At 50.9% G+C, this 14314-nt stretch overlaps 1 protein-coding gene across 1 annotated transcript in view; it reads right to left on the bottom strand.

The window, feature by feature from the left end:
- Positions 1–14314, bottom strand: part of PLBD2 (phospholipase B domain containing 2) — a 49228-nt gene that overhangs the window by 3334 nt on the left and 31580 nt on the right. The window contains exons 6-12 of the mRNA XM_011928733.1: positions 11598–11756; positions 9898–9998; positions 9474–9688; positions 4033–4130; positions 1542–1702; positions 861–956; positions 523–594 (exon numbers count right to left, since the gene is read on the bottom strand). Coding sequence (XP_011784123.1) covers positions 523–594; positions 861–956; positions 1542–1702; positions 4033–4130; positions 9474–9688; positions 9898–9998; positions 11598–11756 — 902 coding nt within the window. The remainder of the gene's footprint in view (positions 1–522; positions 595–860; positions 957–1541; positions 1703–4032; positions 4131–9473; positions 9689–9897; positions 9999–11597; positions 11757–14314) is intronic.

Raw genomic sequence — 14314 nt, 5'->3', positions numbered from 1 at the left:
CACTGCACTCCAGCCTGGGTGACAGGGCGAGACTCTGTCTCAAAACAAAAAACAAATCCTGCCTTCACCATTCGCCAACAGGGGAAACTTGGGAAAGTGAGGTACTTTCTCAGGGCCTCAGTTTCATCATCTGTGAGATGGGAACAGGAACTCTAGTGACCACATGTGGCAGTTTTACGAGTCAAATGAGAAAATGCAGGTAAAGTAAGTAAGCCTCAGGAGGTGATGGCTGTACAGCCCAGTAAGGCAGATCCAGTCAGAGACCCTGGCAGGGGTCAGTCCCTGAGCCTGGCCATCCCACACCACCCTGCTCTGGGTGTTAGAACCAGAGGTCACATGGATGCTGACCTAAGCCACGCAACTACACTGCCAAATTGTCTGGGCTCTCCTGGCCAGAAAAGGGGGTAGGCTGGGATTCTTCGTTCTGTGGGTTTAAAAATATTGCCTAGGAAGGAGCTGGGCAAGGAGTAAGGTGGAGGATGCCCTGGAGGGTGACGGGGAGCGGGGTGAGAAGGCACGCACGGTATGTTGTAGCTGGCCCAGTAGGTCTTCTGGTAGAGTTCCGAGGTTTTGTCGGCCACCACCACCATGCCGCTGAGACCGAGAAGAGAGATGGGGTGGAGGTGATCAGAAGAGGGGCTCCTGTGGGCACTGCCCTGCTCGGGGAGCCCCGATTGCTCCCCATTGGCTGGGGGAAGGATTAAGTCCTGAACTTCAGCCCCCACCAGGGACACCTTCTCTTCCAGCCACAACCTCCTGAGATCGTTCCCTTACTGCACAGTGCCAGCATGGCTCTGGGCCTTCACCCTGGCAGTCCCCTCTGCCCCGAGCCCCCACCCCCTCCCTCCCAGGATACGCACGGGATCTGTTCCAGGATGGTGAGCACCCGACTCCCGGGGCTGGGCCCACCCGGGATGAACGCCTTATAGTCCACAATCATCCACTGGTTGTTATACCTGCCGGGCAGGGGGAAGGAGGATTGAACGGAGCCTGGGGCCACCTCCCCAGCTTTCCCCGCCCCACAGTATCCCACTCAGCTAGGAATCACAGGAAGTGAGCCTGGGGATGTCCGGCCATTCAACTGACACCCTGACACTGCAGCATGACCAGGTATCTACAAACTCCTCTCTCGTCATGCTGCTTGACTGTTCCAGAATATTCTATGGCTCCCTAGGTCAGTTACTCTGCCGGATGCTGTAAGACCTGCACTGCCCAGTTCCAGTATCTCTGGCTCACAGGCCCTGCCACCCACCCACGTCCACCTCCTCAAACAGCCCTCCCCGCTGTCCCCTTGAGAGTCTTCAGGTTCCAAGTGCTCTTCCTGTACTGCCACCAAGGCACTCCTTCCTAAGCTGAGGAGCCTGCAGGGGAGGGGCAAATCCTTTCCTTCCCTAGCCTCAGTCTCCCCGTGTATGAAACAAAGGAGGGCATGGGGTGTGTGGCCCGGGTGCCACATCTGGTCCCTGGGGGTCTGAGTGTTAAAGGGGAGGTTGGTCTATTACTTGGTGCAGGGGAAGCCACGGGGCCAGAAGCCCACTCACGTGCCGCTGTTGAACCTCTTGAAGATGTCTGCCCAGGTGGCCCCATCCGAGGCCAGGCGGTTGGCTACAATGTTGCGTATCCACTCCAGCACACAGCCCCTGGGCCGCACATACTTCCATAGGGCTGGGTTCTTGTTGCCAATGGTGGTCTCCAGTGTTACCTGTGGGAAGGTCAAGGGGACCATTGCATAGCCTAGGCATGCTGCCACCAAGTGGCAGTACTTCATCAGTCATGGCTCATAATTTTTTTTTTTTTTTTTTTGAGATGGAGTCTCACTCTTGCCTAGGCTGGAGTGCCATGGCAATGGCATGGAGTGCCATCCTAGTTACTAGGGAGGCTGAGGCATGAAAATTGCTTGAACCTGGGAGACGGAGGTTGTAGTGGGCTGAGATTGCGCCACCACACTCCAGCCTGGGCAACAGAGCGCCTATCTAAAACAAAAACCAAAAAACAAACAAAAAAAACCCACAAAAAACAACAACAAAAAAAACCACCACCACCACCACCAACAACAACAACAAAAAGCTGAAAACAGCTCAAAGATAGCCATATCCATAAATGTGATTTTTTCTTTTCTCTTTAAAGAGAAAAAAAGGGCTGGGCACAGTGGCTCAGGCCTGTAATCCCAGCACTTTGGGAGGCCAAGAGGGGCAGATTGCTTGAGCCCAGGAGGCCGAGACCAGCCTGGGCAACATGGCAAAACCCGTCTCTACAAAAAATAAAAAAACTAGCCAGGCATGGTGGCAGGCACCCATAGTCCCAGCTACTTGGGAGGCTGAAATGGGAGGATCGCTTGAGGCTGGGGAGATAGAGGCTGCAGCGAGCTGTGGTCATGCCACTGCACTCAGGCCTGCATGACAGTGTGAGATCCTATCTCTGAAAAAAAAAAAAAATCCTGAAATTTAGTATTTCCTTCCACTGTTAACGTGACACACCACAATGGTATTAGCAGTCACTGGGACTGTCACTATCAGAAATCACAGATGTTTTTCCAACAGATTACAAGGCTGTACATACCTTAAAGTATCATTCATGCACCTTGCTTCTTCTAACTTATGGTATTTATCACACCGGCTACTGGATCTTATTATTCAGTGTGTTAATAAAGCAGCACATATATACTAAAAGTTTACTTATGTTTTGATAACTATATTTCACTATACTTAGTTTCCTCCATAATCCTATACATTTTGGTTTATGCATCTAAAAACACTACTCTGCCAGGCACAGTGGCTCACACCTATCATCCCAGCACTTTGGGAAGCTGAGGCAAGAGGATCCCTTGAACCCAGAAGTTTGAGACTGGCCTGGGAAATATAGTGAGACCTCATCTCTACAAGAAATTTAAAAATTAGCTGAGCATGGTGGCATGTGTCTGTAGTCCCAGCTACTCAGGAGGCTGAGGTGGGAGGATCGCCTGAACCCAGGAGGTGGGAGGTTGCAGTGAGCTGTGATCACACCACTGCATTCCAGCCTGAGTGACAGAGCGAGACCCTATCTCTATGAAAAAAATTAATAAATAATAAAAATTAAAACACTATTCTGAGAAGAGGGTCACCAGCTTCCTGGACTGCCCAAGGGGTTTATGGTACAAAAACGGTTAGGGACCCTGATGGAAGGGAAGTTTCCTGCCTGAACCCTTTCCTGGTAATCAGGTGGAACCATTTCATGTGTCCCTCCCCAGCTGCCTCAGCCCCCTTCCCCACCTGGGCCACAGCATGGGGGTTACCTCACCCACTGCCTGGCCCTCTCTTGCCTCATTCCACACTCAGAAAAAAGCAAGGGATCAGACAAGAAGAAGAGTCCCTGCCCCTCCCGTCCCCGCAGGCAGCTGGCGTTCTCTGTGCTAAGGGTGTTTTTCAGAGTGATGTTTTTTCTCCTCTGTAGCGTTGCCCTGGAGATCAAAGGGTTCACTTTCTCAGCGAGGAGTGCCAGGGACAGATTTCTAAACAAGTCTGGACCCCAGCCAGGAAAAAAGATGAAAACAACACACTGTAAACAGCCTCTATTCAGCAAACCTGGTCAGGTCAGAGGGGCTCTGAGGAAAGCAAGAGGGAGGCAGGAGGAGAGAGAAGCGTTGGGGATGCGGGGGCACAGTTATCCTGAATACATAAAAACAAGGGAGGTCACTGAGGTCAGGGATAGTCCCAAACATCCCCAAGTCCAGCCTTTCCTGACAACCAGGGTTACATGCAGAGTCCCAGGCCATCTGCAGGTTTTGGGGGCCCTGTGCGGGGCCTGGGGGGGTCTACATTTAAACACGCCCTTGTGGTGGTCCAAGTCCCCAGAGCAGGGGAAGGGCGAGTCTGGGCTCTGAATGGCAGGTGGGGCAGCGTCCACCTGGTCCTCCGCTGCACCCCGGCTCCTACATGGCACCCAGCACTGGGCTGCAGCCTGGTGTCCACTTGCTGCAGGAATCAATCCTGCCGGCTCAGAGCCGCTGCGTGACAAACACCCCAGGAGCAGAGGAGACGAGAGAAGGGGACTCACCAGCCCGCTGCCCAGGACGTAGAAGTCGTCACAGGAGAAGATGGTGCCGGGGTAGGAGGAGAAGACCAGCTTGTTGCCGGGAACCAGCAGGGAGTCCCCTGTGCGGGAAGAGCGAGCCAGGGATGCTGGTCAGACAGGCCCAGGTGGAGGCCCCTGCACCCTACCTAACAAGACTCAGGTCTCCAGGTGGGGCACAGGCAGGCCTCTGAGGAAGCCCCCACTGTGTCCTTTTTGACATTTAGCAAATGAGGTCATTGGGCATAGAAAAGTGCATATGTGTGCAAGTAAAAATAAAAGCCAGCAGCAAAACTTCCACAGCTGGCCCTCCATGTCCTTGGGTTCCACAGCCTTGGATTCAATGGACTGAGGACCAAAAATACTAGGAAAAAAACACGATTAAAAAGAAACAACACTAAAAGAGAATATAAATTTTAAAAATACAGTATAACAACTATTAACATAGCATTTACATTGTATTAGGTATTATAAGTAATCTAGAGATGATTATAGGATATGGAGGATATGCATAGGTTATATGTCAACAGTCGGCCGTGTTATAGAAGAGACCTGAGCTTCCACAGGGGCTCCTGGAGCCAACTCCCTCCCCAAAACCAAGGGACAACTCTGCGTGTGTGTGTGTATGTGTGCGCACGTGTGCGCGTGTGTGCGCGTATGTGCGTGTGTGTTAAATATATATAGTCAGATAGATACATAAACAGATATTTTGTTCACTGGACCCTTTTTTTTTTTTGAGACAGTTTCGCTCTCATTGCCCAGGCTGGAGTGCAGTGGGGCGATCTCAGCTCACTGCAACCTCCACTTCCCAGTTGTAAGTGCTTTTCCTGCCTCAACCTCCCGAGTAGCTGGGATTACAGGCCCACCCCCTGCAGGTACCCTCACTCCTGCCCTAGAATTCCTTCTACCTGAAGCCTATCCCTTGACAAGTACTAGTCTGGTTTTACGCACTGTCTCCGGCAGGCCTCCTGTGACCTCACGCTTATGCTGGGAGCTTATTACCCCTGTGATCTTGTAAATTGACTCCTTAAAACCGCCCTGCATATGGGGGTAGGGAATTATCATCTCCACTTTGCAGATAAGGAAATCTGAGACTCAGAAAGGCTAAGTAACTTAGCAGAGGCCAAACAGTTAAATGGCTGAAGAGGGATTTACCCAGGCCTCTTCCCTCCAGTTTTTCGTGTTTTTTTTTTTTTTTGGAGACAGAATCTTGCTCTGTTGCCCAGGCTAGAGTGCAGTAGGGGGATCTTGGCTCACTGCAACCTCTGCCTCCTGGGTTCAAGTGATTCTCTTGCCTCAGCCTCCTGAGTAGCTGTAATTACAGGCATCCACCATCACGTCCAGCTAATTTTTGTATTTTTAGTAGAGACAGGGTTTTACAATGTTGGGCAGGCTGGTCTCTAACTCTGACCTCAAGTGACCCACCAGCCTCGGCCTCCCAAAGTGCTGCAATTATAGGCATGAGCCACCGTGTCCAGCCTGAATTATCTATTCTATATTAAGTCTTTGCACTTTAAAAGAAAGGGACCACTAGGCCGGGCACGGTGGCTCATGCCTGTAATCCCAGCACTCTGGAAGGCCAAGGTCAAGAGGCCAGGAGTTTGAGACCAGCCTCACCAATATGGTGAAACCCTATATCTAAAATTAGCCAGACAGGGGCGTGCGTGACTGTAGTTCCAGCTACTCAGGAGGCTGAGGTGGGAGAATAGCTTGAACCTGGGAGGTGGAGGTTGAAGTGAGCCAAGACTGTATCACTGCACTCCAGCCTGGGCAACAGAGTGAGACTCTGTCTCAATAAATTAAAAAAAAGAAAAGAAAAGGAAAGGAAAAAAGCACAGTGGGACCCAGCACAGTGGCTCACATCTGAAATCCCAGTGCTTTGGGAGACTGAGGCAGGAGTATCACCTGAGGCTAGAAGTTTGTGACCATCCTGGGCAGCACAGCGAGACCTTATCTCAAAATCAATAAATAATTTGAAAAACAAAATGCGTAGTGGACCAAAAGGCAGTACCAGCAACTCTCCAAGGCAGCCTAGTGGTCAAAAGAAGGAAGTCACAAATAATTTACATAGTATAATCTTAACTACGCTTTTTAAAAAACTCAGCAAACATTTTAGAGCAGTGAAACTATTCTGTATAATACTACAATGATGGGTATAGCACCCCATTCCACGCATGAAGCCCACCCTTGCAAAATTTTGTTTTTTTGAAATGGAGGCCCACTCTGTTGCCCAGGATGGAGTACAGTGGCACCATCGTGGCTCACTGCAACCTCTGCCTTCACAGTTCAAGCAATTCTGGGGCCTCAGCCTCCCAAGTAGCTGGGATTACAGGTGTGCACCACCACACCGAGCTAATTTTTGTATTTTTAGTAGAGACGGGGTTTTGCCATGTTGGCCAGGCTGGTCTTGAACTCCTGGCCTCAAGTGATCCAAGGCAGCCTCCCAAAGTGCTGGGTTTACAGGCATGAGCCACTGTGCCAGGCAAGGTACATTTTTTAAAGTCTAGGAGAAAACATAACCAAATGTTCACAGAAATTTTCTCTTTCGGGTTGTGGAATGTTCGAGTGATTTTCATTGTGAGAGTGTTTTGGTGGATTCTCCAATGTTCTATAACATACCTGTATGACTTATACAGTTTTTAAAAGCTACTAAAATTTTAATGGATAAATAGCAAAGAGAATGACAGACCTACAGCTACACACAGTAATACAGATGAATCTCACAGACATGTGGAACAAATGAGCACACACTACACAATTCCATTCACATGACATTCAAAATCAGGCAAACCTAACCTACACTGTGAGAAATCAGGATAGGCAGTTGGATCCCTTGACGTTGGCTGTTCAAGACCAGCCTGGCCAACATGGTGAAACCCCATTTCTACTAAAAATACAAAAATTAGCTGGGTGTGGTGGTGTGTGCCTGTAATCCCAGCTACTCAGGAGGCTGAGGCAGAAGAATCGCTCGAACCCAGGAGGTGGAGGTTGCAGTGAGCCAAGATTGCACTACTGCCCTCTAGTCTGGGTGACAGAGCAAGACTCTGTTTCAAAAAAAAAAAACCAGAAATCAGGATAGAGATGATGCTGGGGTGGGGGTGTGTCTGGAAAGGGATACGAGAGAAGCTTCTAGGGGCAGGAATGTTCTGTTTCTCCAGATGGATGCTATATACAGGTGTTCCATATACAAGAAATTCAAGTTGTACACTTACGGTGTACACAATTTCCTGTATAAATGTCAATTTAGAGTTTACTTAAATTTCAATGAATGGACATTAGGTTGTTACCAAACCACTGTGACAGCAGACTTGCTTATACACACTCCCCATGCAGAAGCTGAAATGTCTCTCTAGGGACAGACTGGAGTCGGAGAATTGCTGGATCACTGGAGTGACAGACTTTGAATTTTATTAGATGCCAGCTGGATTCCTCTTAAAAGTAGCTGTGCCAATGCATACTCCCATCAGCAATGAATAAGGCTGGACACTTCCCCACCTCCTGGTCCCATCAAGTTTTTACATTTGGCCAAGAAGGAGGTACTGCAAACATTTGGCAGTGGTATCCCTGGGGTTGAGGCTGGGGCCTGGGATGAAGGATATGGCACTATAGAGGACTTTGACCTTGACTGTAAACTATTTTTTTCTTTATTAGAGACAAGGTCTTACACTGTCACCCAGGCTGGGGTGTCGTGGCGTGATCACTGTTCACTGCAGCCTCAACCTCCTGGGCTCAAGCAGTCCTCCTGCTTCAAACTCCCAAGGCGCTGGGATTACAGGGATGGGCCACTGTGCCCAGCCAGTTTTCACATTTAACAGGAAGAATGTATTCATGCACTCCTTGCAATTGGCTGTTTGCAAAAACAGCTCTAATTCTTCTCCTGCCTGCATCCAAGCCATGTGCAATGTGACTCTGCAGTTCCTCACAGCAAATGGTGGAGCCTTTTCTCCCATCTCTGGAGTCTAGGCTGGCCACCTGACTTGATTTGGGTAAAGAATGCCGTGTCAGCCAGGCACGGTGGCTCACATCTTTAATCCCAGTACTTTAGGAGGCCGAGGTGGCTGTATCACCTGAGGTCAGGAGTTCAAGACCAGCCTGGCCAACATGGCGAAACCCCATCTCTACTAAAAATACAAAAATTAGCCAGACACAGTGGCATGTTTCTATAATCCCAGCTACTTGGGAGGCTGAGGCAGAGAATCACTTGAACCTGGGAGGCAGAGGTCACAGTGAGCTGAGATTGTGCCACTGCACTCCAGCCTTGACACAAAAATGCTGTGTCAAGCCAGGTGTGGTGGCTCACACCTGTAATCCAAGCACTTTGGGAGGCCAAAGTGGGCAGATCACTTGAGGTCAGGAGTTCAAGACCAGCCTGGCCAATATGGGAAAACCCTGTTTCTACTAAAAATACAAAAATTAGCTGGGCATGGTGATGCACGCCTGTAGTCCCAGCTACTCAAGAGGCTAAGGCAGAAGAATTGCCTGAACCCTGGAGGCAGAGGTTGCAGTTAGCTGAGATCACGCCACTGCACTCCAGCCTGGGCACCAGAGCAAGATTCTGTCTCAAAATGAAAAGAAAAGAATGCTGTGTCAGTTTCACCAAGGCCTCAAGAGGTCTTCACCACATCCTGCCCCAATGCCACACCAACAGGCCTGTGCTCACCTGCTGCTGATGAAAGACCACATAGCCCAGCTGTCCCCATCACCCTGGCTGACAATCAACCCCAGACAGGAGAAGAGGCCATCCCAAGCCAGCCAGCCCACCCCAGCTGACCTGCCAGCAGACTGCAGATGCATCAGCGAGCCTAGCCAAGATCAGCCTGGCCCAGCCCAGAAAACCAAAACCACCCAGCTGACCCACAGAGGCAGGAGCAAAAAAATACATAGTGGTTATTGAAGCTGTTGTTGTTTAAAATGTTGGGATAACTTGGTAAGCAGCAATAGGTAAAATAAAAAAGGCAATAAACATGTAAAACAAGATGAACTGGTTGGGTGCAGTGGCTCACATAAGTAATCCCAGTACTTTGGGAGGCCAAGTCAAGAGGATTACTTGAGCCCAGGAGTTTGAGACAAACCTGGGCAACATAGTGAGACTCCATCTCTTAAAAATAAAAAAATTAAAAAACTAGCTGAGTGTGGTGCTACACACTTGTAGTTCCAGATACTTGGGAGGCTGAGGCAGGAGGATAACCTGAGCCTGGGAAGCCAAGGCTGCAGTAAGCCACGACTGCCACTGCACTCCAGCCTGGGCAACAGAGCAAGACCCTGACTCAAAAAGAAAAACAACAAAAACAAGATGAACTCTTGGAATGTCCCTACAGTGACTCTGTGTGTTGGGAGGGTTTCCAAGGCCCACAACTCCTAGGACCACTCCCCACGTGCATGCCCACCCACTCGTTCATCTCCCAGACACACCCACACCCACCTACCCCGGGGGCCTTCCCGGAACTGGAGCCAGTACTTCTTGATGACACGCAGCATGTGCTGGTAGTTGTTCCAGGTATTGTGGGCAACCAGGAGGTCACTCTGGCCAGGGAGCAGCTTGATGAGGGCGGAGCAGGAGCCGGAGCCCAGAGAAGATTTGATCTTGGTCTTGTTCAGGGCCAGCTCCAGGTCTTCCAGGTCCCCAGAGAGCTGTAGCAGGCTGAGGAGGGCCAGGGCACCAGAGGGTTACCATGCCTGCTGTTTTGTACCCATTTTGTAGAGGAGAAAGCTGAGGCTTTAGGAGGTCAGCTGACTGCTCCAAGGCCACAGAGCCAGGCAGTGGCAGGGTTGATGCTGGAACCCAGGTCTGTCCGACTATGACTGTGTGGCCCTTCTTCCCACCCTGTCCACTCTGGGGGTGGCACTTACAGGAACCCCAAGGGTTTGATGGTGAACTTCCCAGCTGGGAAGCTCACACGGCCTTCGTAGCTGTCCTCCAGGCCTTTCAGCTGCAGGAGGGTCAGCCGCACCTAGGGGAGGGGGCAGGGGCAGAGGGAGGGTGAGGCCTCTCCTCCAGGCTCACACCTTCTCCTTCAATGGGAGGGGCTCTGGCCTGGGGGGTCAGACAGAGCAGGAGGCCCAGGGGTACCCTCCAGACTCCAGCCAGCCTTGACTCCCCCAAACTACCACCCACCCCTCCATGATGAGCACTCTCCTGCTTTCAAGGAATTAACTCTATGTCTCTGCCCTGTGTTAACCCCAAATCAGCCCCACTTAAGAGCCTAGTTTAAAAGCCATCTCTTCTGGGACACCTCCAAGCCTAGCCTGGCCTCTGGCCAACTGCTCCTGTTCTGAGTTCAGTACTGACTGTATTGCTGCCTCGGGCACCTGTCTCATGCATCTGACTTCTCCCTATTGTCATTCTTTTGCCTCAACACTCTATAACCATGAAGTATTATCAGTGTGTCCCTCATGGGGCCTTGGCCAGGCACACTGGGCACTTAGCAAGCATCTGCAAGATGGATGGGTGGGTTGTTGGATGGATGGGTGGGTGGACGGACAGATGGGTAAGTGGGTGGGTTGACAGGCGGGAGGTGGATGAGTGGGTGGATAGATGGATGATGGATGGACAGATGGGTGAATGGATAGATGAATGGGTGGGTAAATGGATGGATGGATGGATGGATGGATGAGTGAGTGGGTGAATGGATAGACATGTAGATGAGTGGGTGGGTAGGTGGATGGGTGGGTGGATGGATGGATGGATGGATGGGTAAATGAATGGACGGATGAGTGAGTGAACAGATGGATAGGTAGATGGGTGAGTGTGTGGATGGGTGGATGAATGGATGCATGGATGGATGGATGGATGGATGGATGGATGCATGGGTGGTAGATGTGCGGAAAGGACAAGTAGATGGGTTGGTGGTAGAAAAGCCTGTCTTACAGTGTGAGTAGGTGGGTGGGCACACCGTGAGAAGTTCTACAGAGGAAAATGGTGCAAACCTGGCCTAGGCTAGGCAGACATGCTAACAGGCATTGATGGCCACTTTACAGAGACAGTCTGTCATGTGTACTTCACAGTAAACACCTGACATTTTCCAGGGAATCCATAAATAACTGACTGTTCCAATGAAGGCCTAGCCAGTGGCCCAAAGGCAGAGCGCCTGCCTCGGCCTCTCCGTTAGCTGCCAGCTGATCAGCAGCTCGCTCAAGGAAAGAAAAACAAAGTTTACCGTGTCCAGACTTTTGGGGATTTTCTGGTTTTCCCCTTCCCCTCTTTCTCATACCGTCTTTACCTGCATCCAATGTAATCAATCTACCAAGCAAGTATACAAGTAAAATGCCATGTGTATGCAAGTAAAACACCGTGCTAACAATTGACTATTTGTTTTTGGTCATTCTTTGACAGTAGGTAGGCTAGGATGGATGGATGGAGTTCCAGCAAGTGGACAGATGGAGACTGGGCAGATGGATGAGTGGTAGGTCGGCTAGAAGGGATGGAGATGATGATGGACACAGGGGTGGTTGGGCAGCTGGACATGCCACAAGGCTGGCCAGGACAGCAGGGGACAGGATGGCTGGCCAGCTGGAAGGCCCCTCCCACCGAGCGTGGCAGCTGGGCTCACCTGGTGCCAGTAAGCTGAGTCTGGATTTGACTCCATCTCTTCCTGCATCCACTCCAGGTTGGCCTCCAGGAAGCTCTTCAGCCTCTCACAGTAGCCAACTTCGTACTCAAAGGGGCCGCAGTAATTCACCACCGTGTTCATCCAGTGCATGTAGATGAGCTGCGGGGTAGGGGGTGGGCAAGGTGGGGGTGGGCAGCCGGGGTGCTCTCTTCCCTGAGAGCCCCCCACCCAGGCTGCCCCAGAGTGGAGGCTGCTGGTGTGGCCACCTGAGCCCTTGCTCACGCTGTCCTGTCCCTGGAGGCTCCTCTCCCTGCCCTGCTCTGCCCCCGCTAGGGACCCCAGACCCCTGGAAGTTGCCCTGAGAGCCTTTAGCCTGCAAAGCCTATAACTGATGGCACTACCTCTGCTACTGGGGACCCCAATCTATATGCATGTTCAGTTAGTCAATCCATGAATGTTTTATCTGAGCACCTATTATGTTCCATTCTAAGCACTGAGGACACAGCAGGGAACAAAACAGCAATACCCCTGCGGACTCCACTGGGCAAGAGAATGCCGTGCCAGTTTCACCCAGACCTCATGCGGCCCTCTGCACTTGCCACCGAGATGCCACCTGCATGAGTCCAGGCTCGCCTGCTGGGGGACAAAAGACCACATAGCCTGGTCATCCCCGTGAGTGAGTGGCAGCACTCACTGTCTCAGGATTGATGGCTTCATGACCGCTGCTCCATCACCATCTCACTGAAACACATCCAAATCCTGTTCATCCTTCAAGGCCCACTAAGACACCACCTCCTCCATGCAGGCCTGCATGACTTCCACAGCATTTCCCCACTGCCTGTTCTATACCACGTTCTGGGCTGGGATCAGGGGACATAGCTGGGGACAAGACATATTACCACCCACAAGAAGCCCACAGGCTGGAGGGGGAGGCAGCAGGGCAGACCAGTTAGGAGCGAGACATGGGTTAGACAGAGCTGAGGTTGAATGGTGCCTCCTCTGCAGACAGGCTGGCTGACCTTGGGAAAGTAGCTTCACCTCTCTGGGCCCAAGCCTGCCCATCCATCCAGGGAGGTACACATGCTTCCCTCAGAGGTTTAGGGTGAAGGTTCAGTGAGACATTGTGGGCAAAGTGCCTGGCACATGGGCCTGGGATTCCTGACATGAGAGCCACTTGTGCCCTTGCCTCAGTGTCCCCAGGAGGCTGTGAGCCCCTTGAGAGACTGAACCATGTCTCATTCACCACTGAGCACCCAAAACAGCCCTGGCCCAGCATCTGACCACTTCCTCAGACACTAAGGACCCAGAGGGCCACCCACAGCTGTGACTGGGTGTCAGAAGGAGCAGTGTGAGTTTTATAAAACGGTGTCCCACTGGACGCTGTCCTCCGTGACGTGCTCTTTCCCCTTCACCTCCAGGCATCTCAGATTCATTCATTTCCACTGCTCTGTCATACTGCACTGTGCACCTCCACCCGGTTAGCCATTCACCTGCCTATGGTGTTTTAAGGACTCCCCACTTTGGGGCTGCTTTGAGCATCTCATGCACATCCGTGGGTCACCTCTAGGGTATACACCCAAGTAGCAGGGCTGCTGGGTCCTAGGGCACATGCAGGTTCAACTCCACAAGTTGATGTCAAATTATTTTCCAACTTGGGTGACCCAATGCATGCCTCCATCTGCAGCATGGGACAGAGCTGTCACTCCACAGCTTTGCCTATTTCTTGTTTTGCTTTTTGTGTGGTTTTGTTTTGTTTTTTTGAGACAAGGTCTCATTCTGTCACAAGGCTGGAGTACAGTGGTACAATCCTAGCTCACTGCAGCCTCCAACTCCTGGGCTCAAGCAATCCTCCCTCCTCAGTCTCCCAATGTCCTGGGATTACAGGCAGGTACTCTGCCTTTGGGCTGCTGGTTAGGCCATCAATGGAAAAGTCAGTAATTTATGCATTCCCTGGAAAATGTCAGGTGTTCACTGTGAGGTACACACGACAGGCTGTCTCTGTAAAGTCATCATCAGTGCCTGTTAGCAAGTCTGGCTAGCCTAGGCCAGGTGGCTCGTACCTCTAGTCCCAACACTCTGGGAAGCCGAGGCAGGCAAATCACTTGAGGTCAGGAGTTTGAGACCAGCCTGGCCAACATGGCAAAACCCCATCTCTACTGGAAATGTAAAAACTAGCCAGGCATGGTGGTGCATGCCTGTAATTCCAGCTACTCCAGAGGCTGAGGCATGAGAATCATTTGAACCCAGGGAGGCAGAGATTGCAGTGAGCTGAGATTGCGCCACTGTACTCCAGCCTAGGTGACAGAGTGAGACTATGTCTCAAAAAAAAAAAAAAGAAAAGGAAAAGAAAATTACACTAGGTACTATCTGATACACAGAAAAAATATATAACACATTCTAAGTTATGAAGCATGATAATAAAATGAACATCCAGACTAAAACCTAGAATGTTACTGATACCATTGAGCATCCCCTAAGCCCCTGCGCCTCCTCTACCCCTAGAGGCACCCACCACCCTAAATGTGGTAGCTATCATACCCTTTCATTCATTCATTTATATTGAGATATAGTCAGCATACCATAAAATTCACCATTTAAAAATGCACAATTTGAGGCTGGGCACGGTGGCTCAAGCCTGTAATCCCAGCACTTTGGGAGGCTGAAACGGGCGGATCACGAGGTCAGGAGATCGAGACCATCCTGGCTAACACGGTGAA

This window comes from Colobus angolensis, unplaced genomic scaffold (genome assembly GCF_000951035.1).
Source record: "Colobus angolensis palliatus isolate OR3802 unplaced genomic scaffold, Cang.pa_1.0 Scaffold79, whole genome shotgun sequence".
Lineage (NCBI taxonomy): Eukaryota > Metazoa > Chordata > Mammalia > Primates > Cercopithecidae > Colobus > Colobus angolensis.
This window is presented reverse-complemented; position numbering and strand designations above follow the sequence as displayed.